The 14,516-nt window shown below is 45.4% G+C and overlaps 1 protein-coding gene across 1 annotated transcript; it reads right to left on the bottom strand.

Annotated features, from left to right (window-relative positions):
- Positions 1-10,681: 10,681 nt before the first annotated feature.
- tmem196b (transmembrane protein 196b) lies at positions 10,682-14,115 on the bottom strand (the record flags this gene model as incomplete). Its single annotated transcript, XM_080541206.1, has 3 exons — positions 10,682-10,945; positions 11,148-11,204; positions 13,951-14,115. 3 exons carry the CDS (start codon positions 14,113-14,115, stop codon positions 10,682-10,684), a joined length of 486 nt encoding a protein of 161 aa, XP_080397332.1.
- Between the last annotated feature and the right edge of the window lie 401 nt (positions 14,116-14,516).

Below are 14,516 nucleotides of genomic sequence, written 5' to 3'. Positions count from 1 at the left end.
ATGAAGAGGAACATGATGTCCAGGATGACATGTCGGAGACTTCATCAAGATCTGTGGCATCAGTTGACACGTCAGCCATCATGCCTGAATCACGACCTGGTACCCCTTTTGATTCAGATGGTGAGGAAAGTCATCAGCCTCCCGCCTCATCCACTGCCAGCTTGCCTGTAAAGATGCCCTCAAAGAAACGCTGCAAAGAGAAACACACAGAGCTTGACATCGAGCTCCAGAAGCTTGCTACCGTAAAGCAGATGTCGTCAAAAGTCCTGGCTATCGGTGCCAAGCAGCGCGATGATCCAGAGGCTTCATTTGGAAATCAGGTTGTAACTGAACTTAGGCAAATAAAAGACCTATCAATCAAAACAAGGGTCAAAAGAAACATCATGACACTGCTGTATGATGCCCAGGACTCTGAAATTAACATTAGATCACCAACTTCATATAATCCAGCAGCAGCAGCAGCAATGTATGCATCTCACCCACACACCTTGGCACCAACACAACCCCTACCACACCACCTTCAGTACATGCCACCTCAGGTTCCTCAGCCATCTTCTACTCAGATGCTATGCGACTCTGACAATTGACATGTAATTCAAGGCGTTTACAAAATCTGCACTACTGTTTACTATGTTTGTTGTTTACAATTACTTTACACTATTTGTTAGCATTGTTTTTTTTCATGCAGTTGCACTGCTTTTGAAGATACTTGTTGAAATGTTGACCTTGTTTTATGCCAGTTTTATGGCTGTGCCATTTTGTATTCAGGTTCACCGTGTTATTGATGAGTGAAACTGCTTTTGAAGATACACAAGAATGTTGACCTTGATTTATGCCAGTTTTGCTGCTGTGCCATTTTTTATTCAGGTATGTTTTGAGTTTTGAAAGAAAGATCTGTACAATAAAATGTCAATGAGAAAAAAGCCTTTGCACTTTATTGAAAAAAGTAAGTATAAATTGTCATCACACATTCTTTGATTGTTCAGATTCCACATTGTGAGACATTAGGCTATTTATTTACACATGGTTGCCTTCCAATAGGCCTAAAACTAAACAGTGTCCTTGGCTTAAATGTGTTCCTCCTGCCATGGAACCTCACCCGCAGGTGAAGCAGAATAATCCTTAAGCAGGTTGCGTTGTTCTTTTGCACTGATTGTGGGGTTGCGTCCCCTTCCAGGCTCCACTGGCTGCAGATTTCCTGATCCATGTCTCCTCCAGCCTCCCTCGATGACCCTGTGGTCCGCATCCACCCAGTCTGCAAAGGCTGGTGGCATGTATGCCTCAGACCTGCACTCTCGGAGATAGTTGTGTATGCAGAGGGAGGCCATGGTTATCTTTGTAATCTTCTCCGGTTCAAGGCAGATGGTGGACCTAAACACCCTCAACCTGTTAGCCAGGATGCCAAAGGCATTTTCGACCACTCTCCACGCCCTTGAGAGGCGGTAATTGAAAATGCGTTGGTCGTGGTCCATCTGTCGAAATGGATAGGGCTTCATCAGGTCCGTCCGTAGAGGGTATGCCTCATCCCCCACAAACATGTAGGGAACTACAGCACTGGAGTTGGGCAGTGGCTCAGGAGGCGGAACATTTAGGAGGCTCTGGTCCATTGCTTTTCTGAGGTCAGAGTGGGCAAACAGTCCAGCATCAGAGACCCTGCCCTGGGCGCCCACGTTGGCATAGATGAACTTATAGTTTGCATCCACGGCAGCCATCATGAGGACAGAGAACCTTGATTTGTAGTTGTAATACATACTACCACTGCTCTTTGGGGGTTGTATGTAGATGTGCTTGCCGTCGAGGGCACCAAGGCAGTGCGGAAACTGCCATTTATCTTCAAAATCTTTGGCAATTGCTCGCCATTCAGCTTCCGATGCTGGTGTCTGAGGATAAAAGGGAGGAGAATATTAGATTGAACTGAAAAACAGGTTTGTATTGTAGGATTTAGAACACAGGGTTATGTCTGTAGTGCTCTGTGGTGACCAAAGCCTACCGTCAGGAAATCTTCCTTCAAGACCAGATGCAGGGCTTCGCAGGTCTCCACAACAATGCTGGACACAGTGCTGCTCCCAATTCGGTATTGGAAGCTGAGTGATTTGAAGGTTTCACCTTCATGAGAAAATAAAAGTTCAGCCAACATATAATGCACACATTTGAAATGTAGGCTATAATATGCTACAGTATTATAACATGATAATGTGAAATTGTTATGATATAGGCCTACCCACCGGTTGCCAAAAATCGAAGGGTCAAAGACAGACACTCTCTTGCAGTAATTGCCCTTCTCATCTTGGTGTCCTGCTTTTTGATGAGGCAAACAACCTTCCCCAGCAGGTAATCAAACTCATCTTCTGTCATCCGTAGCAGCTCCCTGAACCCAGTCCTATCATTCATCTATTATTGGGAAGATGGGAGGGAGGGGGTGAGGAGCACAATATAGCCTATTAGAGCTAAAAATGTCAGCTGGCAAATATGCACAAAGTAATGTTTGCTCTAATAACACGTCATATTCTCAAATAGTAGTAGCTAGTCAGCTAGTGCTACACAACCTAGCAAGCTATTTAAACAGGCCAGTCTTGCTAAACATACCGTTTCTCAATGGGACTTACCTCCAACTCTCTCTGCAGAACTGACAACCCATGCTGTCCACGTCTCACCAACCACTCTCTCGTCCAAATTCTACGTTTGGCCCTTTTCTTTTCGGTTTTTCTGAGCAAATGAATGCACATGCAACAAGTGCAGCTAATTGTTGTTGCGTTTCGAGCTCCATCTTTTTTTGACAGCTGTCAACGTCTCGTTATCATGTGCTGATATCGCGACACAACAGCTTGGCGAATCGTCCCGACCAAGTGAAGAATCTTGTAGTCTGTGAGCCCCCGTCGTTGCCACATCCTGTAGTCTGCGCTGTGCTGCGCAGTCTGCGCGCCGCTGCGACGCGGACACCAGCACGACGGTCGTTTAGTGTGAGAGGCTCAGCGATGTTACAACTTGAAAAGTCGTCTAGTGTGTAGCCGCCTTAAATTGTGACCAAAGTGTCAATATGTTGTGTGACCACCATTGTTATCTAACACTGCTTTAATTGTGTGATGTTCACTTTTTGGACCCTTTCGTAGTGTTCGGGTCCAGTTGACCCGGGACATCATTGGGGTTTTAAAAGCACTTATCTTGACACGGTGCTCCTAGTCCCAAGGGTGACCCATACAAGGGGGTATACTCAGGGCGCAAGAAAGCCCCAAAATAGCCCATAATATTAAAGGAAGCCTCCTGTGGGCACAAACAGGTACTGTACCCAATAATGCACAATAGGTACTGTGTACACATTCAAAAGTGCATATATTTAGTTCTAGTGGATCTAGGGGGCTGCCCTTTGGAGAGGCTGGAGCAGAGGATGCTTAGTAACAACCCACAAAGTGTCAGACCCCTGGGAATAGGTGGGGCCGAACGACAGCATGATGAGTAGAAGCGTTTTTACGCACATGATGCCCCTAACTTTGAAAATGCAAAATCCACTATAATAAAGACCTGGGTGTCATAAATCATACTTATCTAGGAAAAATGTTAATGAAACAATGTTTTCATTGCTGTTTATTATTTTGAATGTATATTCTTAATTGAATTTCACATTTATCTAATTATAATCAAAGCTGTAAAGAAAATACAGGTGATGAACAAGAATAGAAATGAAAGAACCACACTAAGATTGTTTTTGCCAATAGCTATGAAATACATCTCTCAAAAATGTCTGCAAATGCTGAATCACAAAACACGAACGGAATGTACACTGTTTTCACTGTCACTGTCGAAATACAGTATTATGTCTGAAAAATCCCAAATAATTCTGAAATACCACTGGCTACAATTGTGTGTGCATGGGTATGCCTGTCTACACAACACATGAAGCACAGAATGTGACAGTGTGTGTACCTCAAATGTACTTTTTGCAGTTGCTGCATACGTTCTGTACAGTGCAAGAAAATGTTAAAATGTTTACAATGTTGCACTTCAAAGGGTAAAAAGTGCGAGAGCAGACGGCTTCTTGGCACGGGAAAGCTAGAGCAGAGGTGTGTGAGTGAGTGAGTGAGTGTCAGTGTGAGTGTGTGTATGTTTCTGTGTGTCTCTGTGCATCCGGGCCTAAATGACCCGAAGATCTTATGAAGGACATAAATGTGTTGGGGTATTGTAGGATGTGTAAAAAAAAAAATCTTCACTGTTACATGTTTTTCATAGAAAATAAGCCAAGGCCATGGAGTTTCATATTGATCAAATGTATTCTTGTACCATTTCTCACCAAGTAAAAATGTAAAACGGGTCCGGTTGACCCGAACACCACACAAGGGTTAACCCTCCTGGGCATGGAATTCACCAGAGCTGCACAGGTTGCTTCTGGAATCTTCTTCCACTCCTCCATGACGACATCACGGAGCCCACGGATGTTGGACACCTTGCACTCCTCCACCTTCCTCTTGAGGATGCCCCACATGTGCTCAATTGGGTTTAGGTCTGGAGACATACTTGGCCAGTCCATCACCTTAACCTTCAGCTTCTTCAGCAAGGCCATTGTCATCTTGGAGGTGTGTTTAGGGTCATTATCATGTTGGAAAACTGCCCTAAAAAAACGGCCCAGTTTCCGAAGAGAGGGGATCATGCTCTGCTGCAGGATGTCACAGTATATATTGGAATTCATGTGTCCCTCAATGAAATGCACTCATGCAGCCCCAGACCATGATGCTGCCACCACCATGCTTGACTGTAGGCAAAACACATTTGTCTTGGTACTCCTCACCAGGGTGCCGCCACACACGCCGGACACCATCTGACCCAAACAGGTTTATTTTGGTCTCATCAGACCACAGGACATGGTTCCAGTAACTCATGTTCTTGGATTCATTGTCTTCAGCAAACTGTTTGCGGGCTTTCTTATGCATCGGTTTCAGAAGAGGCTTCTGTCTGGGGCGACGGCCATACAAACCGATTTGATGCAGTGTGCGGCGTATGGTCTGGGCACTGACAGGCTGACATCCCACTTCTGCAACCTCTGCAGCAATGCTGGAAGCACTCGCACGTCTATTTTTGGAAACCAACCTCTGGATATGACGCTGAGCACGTGGACTCAACTTCTTTGGTCGACCCTGGCGAGGCCTGTTCCGAGTGGAACCTGTCCTGGAAAACCGCTGTATGATCTTAGCCACTGTGCTGCAACTCATTTTCAGGGTGTTGGCAATCTTCTTATAGCCAAGGCCATCTTTGTGAAGCGCAATAATCCTTTTTTTCAGCCGCTCAGAGAGTTCCTTGCCATGAGGTGCCATGTTGTCCAGCATTCAGAGAGAATTGTGCCCAAAACACCAAATTTAACAGCCCTGCTTATCATTTACACCTGAATCCTTGTAACACTAACGAGTCACATGACACCAGGGCGGGAAAACAACATCATTGGGCACAATTAGGACATGTTCACTATGGGGTGTACTCACTTTTGTTGCCAGCTGTTTAGACATTAACATCTGTGTACTGAGTAATTTTCAAATCACAATAAATCTATACTGTTATTCAAGCAGCACACTGACTACTTTAAGTTATATGAATGAATGAATGAATGAATGAATGGACTTTATTGTCATTGCTACAGTACAGGTACCAAACAACGAAATTTAGGAGGGGTGGCTCCCCTGGTGTTAGGAAAGAAAAAAAAAAAACTTTTAGAAAAAAAAAAAAAAAAAAGCAAATCACAAGAAGGTAAGGAGCTGGTTTACATAAATAAAGGCTATGTACACAATCCACTGTACTATACTGCACAGATAGTCAACTAGGGTTGTCATATTGCACAATAGTATTTTTTCACGTTATTTAAAGTGTCACAGTTTGCAGGCTTGAAATGTACATGTTTGTGCCTCAGCACTACACCTGATTTTTTCAGTCCAGCAGCTGCCATACAATCCGTCCAGACTGTCCAGGGCCCAGAACTTAGGTCTTTGCTGTGTTCAGGGCCTGGACGGCCCTGTGGTAGAAGCAGTTCTTCAGTCTGTTTGTCTTAGCGGCCGGGGTCCTGTACCTCCTTTTCGAGGGCAGCCTGGTAAAGTGTACGTGCCCAGGGTGGGTCGGGTCCCTGGAGATCTTTGAGGCCTTCCTGAGACAGCGTGTGTTGTACAGCTCTTCCAGAGAGGGGAGGGGGGCGCCGGTGATCTTCTGTGCTGTTCTCACTACTCTCTGTAGCACATTTCTCTCCGCTGTTGTGCAGCTGGAGAACCAGTTGCAGATGCCGTAGGTGCTCTCCACTGCGCCGCGGTAGAAGGCCACCAGTATCTCCTGCTTTTTGTGTTCCTTCAAAGTTTCAGTAGGATAATGTTATCCCCTGAAAGGATATAACAGAATATTTGCAAAAATCTAAAGGGTGTACTCACTTTTGAGATATACTGTACTTTCTTTACAACAGACATCAATGTACATGAAAATATTGAAGTAATAAGCTACGACAGACTGTACTTGTGGGGAGCATGGCGCGTTCTGGCCTGCAGAGGGAGCCAGACTGTCACTGGGGGGGGATGACGAGCTGATTGCGGACAGGTGTCAGTGATCAGACTCGTTATCCTACTGGACTATTTAACCTGTGTGTGTTTGTTCCCCCGAGAGAAAGGAGGAGGCAGGAAATATGGAAGGGGAGGGAACAGCTGGGCGGGACGCGCAGGAGCGGCCGCGCGCCAGCGGAGTTTGAGCGGACATTATATATTATTTAAATATTATTATTATTTTGGAACATCTCTCTCTCCAGCACGCCTGTGACATTTACTAGTCTGTGCAACTTAATAAATACGTGCTTGTTACACCGTTCCTCTGTGTCGACCTCCCTCTGTGCCTAGAGACCTTTACAGTACTTAACAGTGATTTTAGCCCAGCTGAAAAGCGTTGTTGGGCACAAAGTACCCTTTAATGAATCTTATAAAGGTCATTTTGACATTTGTCTATGATATTATTCACAGATTCCAAATATTGTCTGGAGGACATACTCCTGGAGGTGTTTAAACCTGGCCCTAGTGTGACCCTGACTGACCCTGGCCCTAGTGTGACCCTGGCCCTAGTGTGACCCTGGCCCTAGTGTGACCCTGGCCCTAGTGTGACCCTGGCCCTAGTGTGACCCTGACTGACCCTGGCCCTAGTGTGACCCTGACTGACCCTGGTCCTAGTGTGACCCTGGCCCTAGTGTGACCCTGACTGACCCTGGTCCTAGTGTGACCCTGGCCCTAGTGTGACCCTGACTGACCCTGGCCCTAGTGTGACCCTGACTGACCCTGGCCCTAGTGTGACCCTGACTGACCCTGGCCCTAGTGTGACCCTGGCCCTAGTGTGACCCTGATTGACCCTGGTCCTAGTGTGACCCTGACTGACCCTGGTCCTAGTGTGACCCTGGCCCTAGTGTGACCCTGGCCCTAGTGTGACCCTGGCCCTAGTGTGACCCTGACTGACCCTGGCCCTAGTGTGACCCTGACTGACCCTGGTCCTAGTGTGACCCTGACTGACCCTGGCCCTAGTGTGACCCTGGCCCTAGTGTGACCCTGACTGACCCTGGCCCTAGTGTGACCCTGGCCCTAGTGTGACCCTGGCCCTAGTGTGACCCTGGCCCTAGTGTGACCCTGGTCCTAGTGTGACCCTGACTGACCCTGGCCCTAGTGTGACCCTGACTGACCCTGGCCCTAGTGTGACCCTGGTCCTAGTGTGACCCTGACTGACCCTGGCCCTAGTGTGACCCTGGTCCTAGTGTGTTCCCCATTCAGAGATTACATCACTGAGGTCAACTTCAGGACAAGAGCACACTGTTTCTTGTGGCTTGGCAGTAAGTAAACAAAATGATGATTTTGATAGTTATGACGTTTCAGCGTCGTGTTCAGTTTGATATTCCCTAAATGTTGTTATACTATTAGTGACGTGTGTCAAGTGTAATTCTCCCAAAAGTATCATCAGGAGTTCCTGACCTGCTTGCAGTGCAACTGTCTGTACAAAGAGCTGCATGGCAGGTATGTACACTGTGCTTGAAACGTGATGGCTTTTTGCTAACAAAAACTGTAACAAAAAAGAAATCTGTGCTGTGTGATAACAAATCAAGAGTATGCTTTTGTTTTGTTTTTGATATCCCCACAGGCCATGTTGGAAGAGGAAGGGTGGGGGGTGCAGGGGATGTGATTCAGAGAATTCCAACCCTGGACACCTCTGTGCAGCATAGGGTCATGTGTGAATGGGAACAGGGGTCGTTATTCAGGACAATTTCCAATGTGTGAAAAGTTAATTATTAAAATAACATTCTTCTATTTTGTGTGCCTGTATCTTTTTATTTTTCGCTGTGGTATTAAAAGATGAGCTGAGTATTATTTAGTATGGACATTCTAAATTCTGGTGTCTTGACAAACCCTATGTGGACCATCATGTTGTTTTGGTAACATTTGCCTCCAGAAAACAGCAGTTTAACTGTCCGTCTCCTTTGTGGAGGAGGGTGACAATATATTCACAGTATAGGCAGACTGGAAGTACAATTTGTTATTTATGCTGTATTGATATGATGTACATAACATATAATATTAATCAATTATAATTCAACATACCTTTTCCCATAGATTTGTTGAGTCAATTTTCCCTTTGGGGCAATACCCCACCCGCCCAGCAGGTGGCGCAAGCAGGTGGTGCAACATGATCTGAATGTTGCAACATGTATTTTAATTTTTTATGCAAAATAGTGATTCAATTGTGAAAACTGGTGTGTATAAATATAATAAACTTGACTCACAATCCTTACAATGCTGTTTTGGAGTAATTTCTCTAGTGTGTGTGCGTGCGTGCGTGTGTGTGTGTGTGTGTGTGTGTGTGTGTGTGTGTGTTCTCGCCCTGGGGACTGTGCTCCACCCTGTCCTATCTCTCTGCTGTCGGGCAGTGGAGCACTCTGCCCTGTCATTGCTACTGTTGATCTACTGTACGCCTGTCCAGCTAGCTAACAATGAATCGTGTCGATTATTTGTTGATCATGCGCTTATTACATTGAGTTTGGAAGAGAAGTTGGAGATAAAACGTTTAGGGCTGCACAGATCAGGGGCCTCATTTATAAAACTTTGCGTAGAAATGGTGTAACACGTTTTGTGTACGTAGACAAGCAAGAACGTTTACGCACACCAACATTCGGATTTATGACACGCCTTTTTCCCTTAAGAAATCAACTCTAAATGTGCACATGAACGAGCGTCTTGTCCCAACCTTTTAACGCCCATAGTTGCCTATAAATGGTCAGTGAAACGCTCCAAATTAATATGAATCTATCCTGACTGCATGACAACAATGACGGCAAATCAGCCAGTGAAATTCTGTGCAACAGTTCTGCGCCACGAACACATGTTAACAATTTAGGAGTGCAGTGCACTCGTAACTGCCCAATGAGGCATCAGTTTAAATGTAATTTGTCCTACTGTTAGTATTATTTATGAGAATAAATTTCATAACATCCAAGTACTGTTTAATAATTACAGATCAAATCAAATATGATTAAACTGTAAAACATATTTGAGGGGTTGTTTTGCAAAAACAGATATCTCTGTATCTCTGTATTTCTTATCCTAAATCATGTGTGCACTCCAGGGAACTCTTCCTTATATTAGATAAGATTCAACTTTATTGTCATTGACAGAGAGTACAAGTAAAAGTAAGACAACGAAACGCAGTTCGGTATCTAACCAGATGCAAATAGTGCATAGTGCAAAAGCCATGAATGTATGGACATTGCATTGTGTATGCCATGTATGGTATTACAGGGAGTATAAGTAAATGAGTATAAAGTCAGTATACGTGCAATGCGCATTTTCACGCCAAGTAGTTTTTTTATACATCCCAAAACTTCCCAAAAATGAGGCCCCAGAAGACTTGAGGCCCGCCTCCGCCATCAGCCCTCTGCAGCTCATCCAGAACGCTGCTGCCCGTCTGGTGTTCAACCTCCCCAATTTTTCTCATGTCACCCCTCTCCTTTGCACCCTGCACTGGCTCTCGATAGCAGCTCTCATCAGATTCAAGACCCTGGTGCTTGCCTACCAGGCAGCTAAAGGGACAGCCCCTGCCTACCTGCAGGCAATGGTCATTGGTCACCCCCCAAACTTCAGCCCGTTCCCTCTGCTCCTCCACCTCTGCCGGCCGACTGGCCCCACCACCTCTACACCAACATGGCAGTCGCACTGCCCGATCACGTCTCTTCACAACTCTGGCTCCCCGCTGGTGGAATGAGCTTCCCACGGCTGTCAGAACTGCAGAGTCACTACCCATTTCCCGTCGGAGACTGAAGAACTCCATCTCTTCAGGTTACACCTTAACTGCTCCTCCTGAGACATCCACTACTCCCCAGCACTGCGTCTCCTGAGACACCCGCTTTTCCCCTTTACTGTGTCCCCTACTGCCCCGCTTGTACTGTTTCTCTGTTCTACAGTGTCTATATAAAAATTCTAAAAAATCACTGAGACTGCCAATGGCCCTTGGCCTGAGCTAGATTACTCTTCCTGCTACGACTGGTGGATTGGTGATTCACTTGCTTAGACAAATGTATTGATTGTAAGTCACTTTGGAATAAGGCGTCTGCTAAATGCCAAACATTTTAAAAAATTAACTTGATCCTGCTTCCATACACCTCCACATTTCCAGTCAAGCTACAGTATATCATAATCTGACATTACAGTACCTTCTCACTCATCTGGTGGGAGTGGTGCAGAGAGAGTTCCCTCTGCAGAAACATCCTCTGCTGTTCGCTGCTGGCCAGCCGACAGGTGAGCCAGGTGAACAGTGTGCAGACCCCTATGCCGAGGCAGGCCAGGACCATGGTGGCCAGGTGGATAGAAGGTAGGGCATCCGGACGTTTAGCCGCTTGTCGCACAAACTGGAAGTTCAGGATCCCACCGATGAGCCCACAGATACAGCAGGCTGAGAACAGAATCATCTGATAACCACAGGAAAGGAAACGACAACAAGGACAATGCACAGATGATTAATGTTAGGACTGAACTCAGTTTCTCAGTATCTAATTGCCATCCCACTTGTTTCTGTAATGGACCGCTCAACTTTCAAGCAGGTTGAATGTCCTGCATAGTAGCAGATGCACGTACAGTACACACATTTAAAAACGTTAGAAAAATACTTACAATCAATCCTGACCTCTTTCTTGCACAGAACACTCCACATAGTCCACAGAGGAAAAACTGTACAAAGAAACAAACACCTTTTCTTTCTTTTCACAAACAATAAAATAGGCCTGAGTCAAATGAATTAAGTAACGTTAACGTAAGGAAATGTATCATTTTGTTTGGCAGATTTCGTGCTGAAATACAAGTATGGAGCTATTTTAGTGCCAGCAGAAATTGAATTGCATTTGACAGATTGAATTGAATCTGAGCACAAACTGAATTTTATTTGAAAGATTCAATTGTATTGTAACGATCCTGTACGAGGCCCCGTTAACAGCTCCTCCAAGGGAGTTAACTCTCTTGGTCTAATGCAGTGGTCTTCAACCGGGGGTCCGCGACCCCTAGGGGGTCCGCAGAGGTACTGCAGGGGGTCCGCCAAATTTTTTCAGAATAATTTACAATTTTCACCAAAATAATTTGTGACAATTAAAAAATATAACAAAAGTTATATTGAGTAAACTACAAGCATTAATAGGCAATAATAAGCTACTTTTGACAAAAAACTATTTACAATAAAAATGTACTATTTACTATTTGCATTATGGGTAATGACCCGAGGCACTGTTGAAGCTGAGTGTTGATTAAACTGGTTGAGTTAAACGTTGTCCGAGTCCAATAATTATATTATAACTTCACATTATTAGTTACTACTATTAATTAGTGAAGCAGGATGGATACATTTGTAACAGTAACGAGACCTCGAGCTCGAGATCCAACGGCTAGGCCTACTCCTCCGAGAAAAGTCCCGAAAATATTCAGAAGTGTACCTAAAGTTTGGATTTACTTTCAAAGAAACCGAAGGAGTGGAATTGCCGGTCTGTGTTGTTTGTGCGGCGACGCTCTCAAACGAAAGCATGAAGCCATCAAAGCTGCAACGACACTTGGAGACGAATCATGGCCACTTACAAGATAGAGCACTGGACTACTTTCAGGCTCGTCTGCACTCTCTCCAAGGCCAACAGACAATGATAAGAAAATCTGCGAAAGTCGGTGAGCTTGCTTTGAAAGCCTCATATCAAGTTGCTCTTCGCGTAAAAATCAGGTGTAGTGCTGAGGCACAAACATGTACATTTCAAGCCTGCAAACTGTGACACTTTAAATAACGTGAAACAATACTATTGTGCAATATGACAACCCTAGTCGTCTATCTGTACAGTATAGTACAGTGGATTGTGTACATAGCCTTTATTTATGTAAACCAGCTCCTTCCCTTCTTGTGATTTTTTTAAAAGTTTTTTTTTTTCCCTTTCCTAACACCAGGGGAGCCACCCCTCCTAAATTTCGTTGTTTGGTACCTGTACTGTAGCAATGACAATAAAGTCCATTCATTCATTCATTCATTCATTCATTCATTCATTCATGTGCAGAAAAGTTGAAGACTATCCCATTGTCAGACACAACAATTGCTCGGCAAATTGGTGAAATGGCATCGGATGTGAGGGTGCAGTTAATTGAGAAATTACAAACGGCGGAGGCATTTGCACTCCAATTGGATGAATCAGTGGACATCTCCAAAGACGCACAGCTCTTGGCATTTGTGCGCTTTGTTGACCAAGACGAAATGTGTGAAGAGTTCTTGTTTTGTAAGAAGCTTCCTGAACGCACAACAAGTGCTGACATTTTCAAAGTGATTGATGACTTTTTCGGTGAAAATGACGTACGTTGGGCAAAGTGTGTCGCGGTGTGTACCGACGGTGCGCGCGCTATGACTGGGCAAAAGAGTGGACTGATGGCGCTTGTCAGAAAAGTCGCCCCCAAAGTGATGTGGACTCACTGCATGCTGCACAGAGAATCCCTCGCCGCTAAAGAAATGAGTGCTGAGTTTGCCTGTCTGCCGACTACTCCTCCTGTCTGACCCCCTGCCTGTCTGCCGACTACTCCACCTGCCTGCCGACCATTCTTCCTGCTTGATTCCCCACCTGTCTGTCGACCCTTCCTCCTGCCTGACCTCCCGCCTGCCTGACGACCCACCTGCCTATTCCCATCAGCCTTGTTACTAGAAATAAACCTTTATTATTTAACTCTTACCTGTTCACCTGTGTCAGCGTTTGGGTCCTACCTGTGGTCGTGACAAAATAGGTTAATAAGGTGAATAAAGTTATTATAGGCCTTAAAATGTGACATGTAAAAATTGTTATTACATGTGGGGGTCCCTGTTCTGGTTGTCTCTCGTCCAAGGGGTCCTTGGGCTGAAAAGGTTGAAGACCCCTGGTCTAATGGTTAGCGCGGCCGTCGGTTATGTGGGAGGTCGGGGTTCGACTCCCGCATGGGGCGAGTTACACTAGAAGATTCCCGTTCGCTACACTTGGAGGCTCCGCTGAGATTGAACTGTACAAGAACGGAGGGAATAGTGTAACGATCCTGTATGAGGCCCCGTTAACAGCTCCTCCAAGGGAGTTAACTCTCTTGGTGTTGGGGTTAGCGCGGCCGTCGGTTATGCGGGAGATCGGGGTTCGACTCCCGCATGGGGCGAGTTACACTACCAGTTCCCGTTCGCTACAGTATTTTGAGTAAAACTGAATTGTATTTTGAGAACTGAATTGTATTTCGACAAAAACCGAATTGTATTTAGAGAAACTGAATTTGAAAACTGAATGAAAATAATGAAAACTGAATTGAATACAATTCAATCTGTCAAATACAATTCAGTTTGTGCTCAGATTCAATTCAATCTGTCAAATACAATTCAGATCTGTCAAATACAATTCCATTTCTGATGGCACTAAAATAGCTCCACATACAAGTAAACAGTTCCACTTACACACACTCCACTCCATATCGGGGAGGCATCCCCCAGCTGCATCTTGTGCGCCGCGGGGTTTCGGATGATGCCGACCGCCCCGAGGATGACGCTGGCCGCGCCGAGCCCCATCTCCACCACCGAGAGAGCCGCTAGACTCCAGAGGACCTTCCGACTGCTGCACATCCTCCCTGCTGGGCATCTTCCCTTCAGAGGTGGTCACTCAAAGGGTGTTTACCTCCCCCTGCCTGGCACAACAAAGCAGTAAGCACTTGTCAAACTCGTCAACAACATGAATCAAAATGACCGAGGCGGCGCAATCGTTTCACCAAAGATGAGGCTTTCAATTTTCTCGATAAAAAACAAACACACAAAGAAACGTTTTGCCTGTAGTGTAGTGCGCTTTACCATGCGTAAAGCAGCTCGTTCTTCCACTGAGAAAAACAAGCACACTCGCCACCCTTTGGTCTCAAACTTTTCTCTCTCTCTCTCTGTCTCTCTGTCTCTCTCTCTCTCTCTCTCTCTCTCTCTCTCTCTCTCTCTCTCTCTCTCTCTCTCTCTCTCTCTCTCTCTCTCTCTCTCTCTCT

The sequence above is a fragment of the Nansenia antarctica genome, assembly GCF_963989245.1.
Source record: "Nansenia antarctica genome assembly, chromosome: 10".
NCBI classification, from domain to species: Eukaryota; Metazoa; Chordata; class Actinopteri; order Argentiniformes; family Microstomatidae; genus Nansenia; species Nansenia antarctica.
Note: the sequence above shows the minus strand (reverse complement) of the source record. Positions and strands in the feature narration are given on the sequence as shown.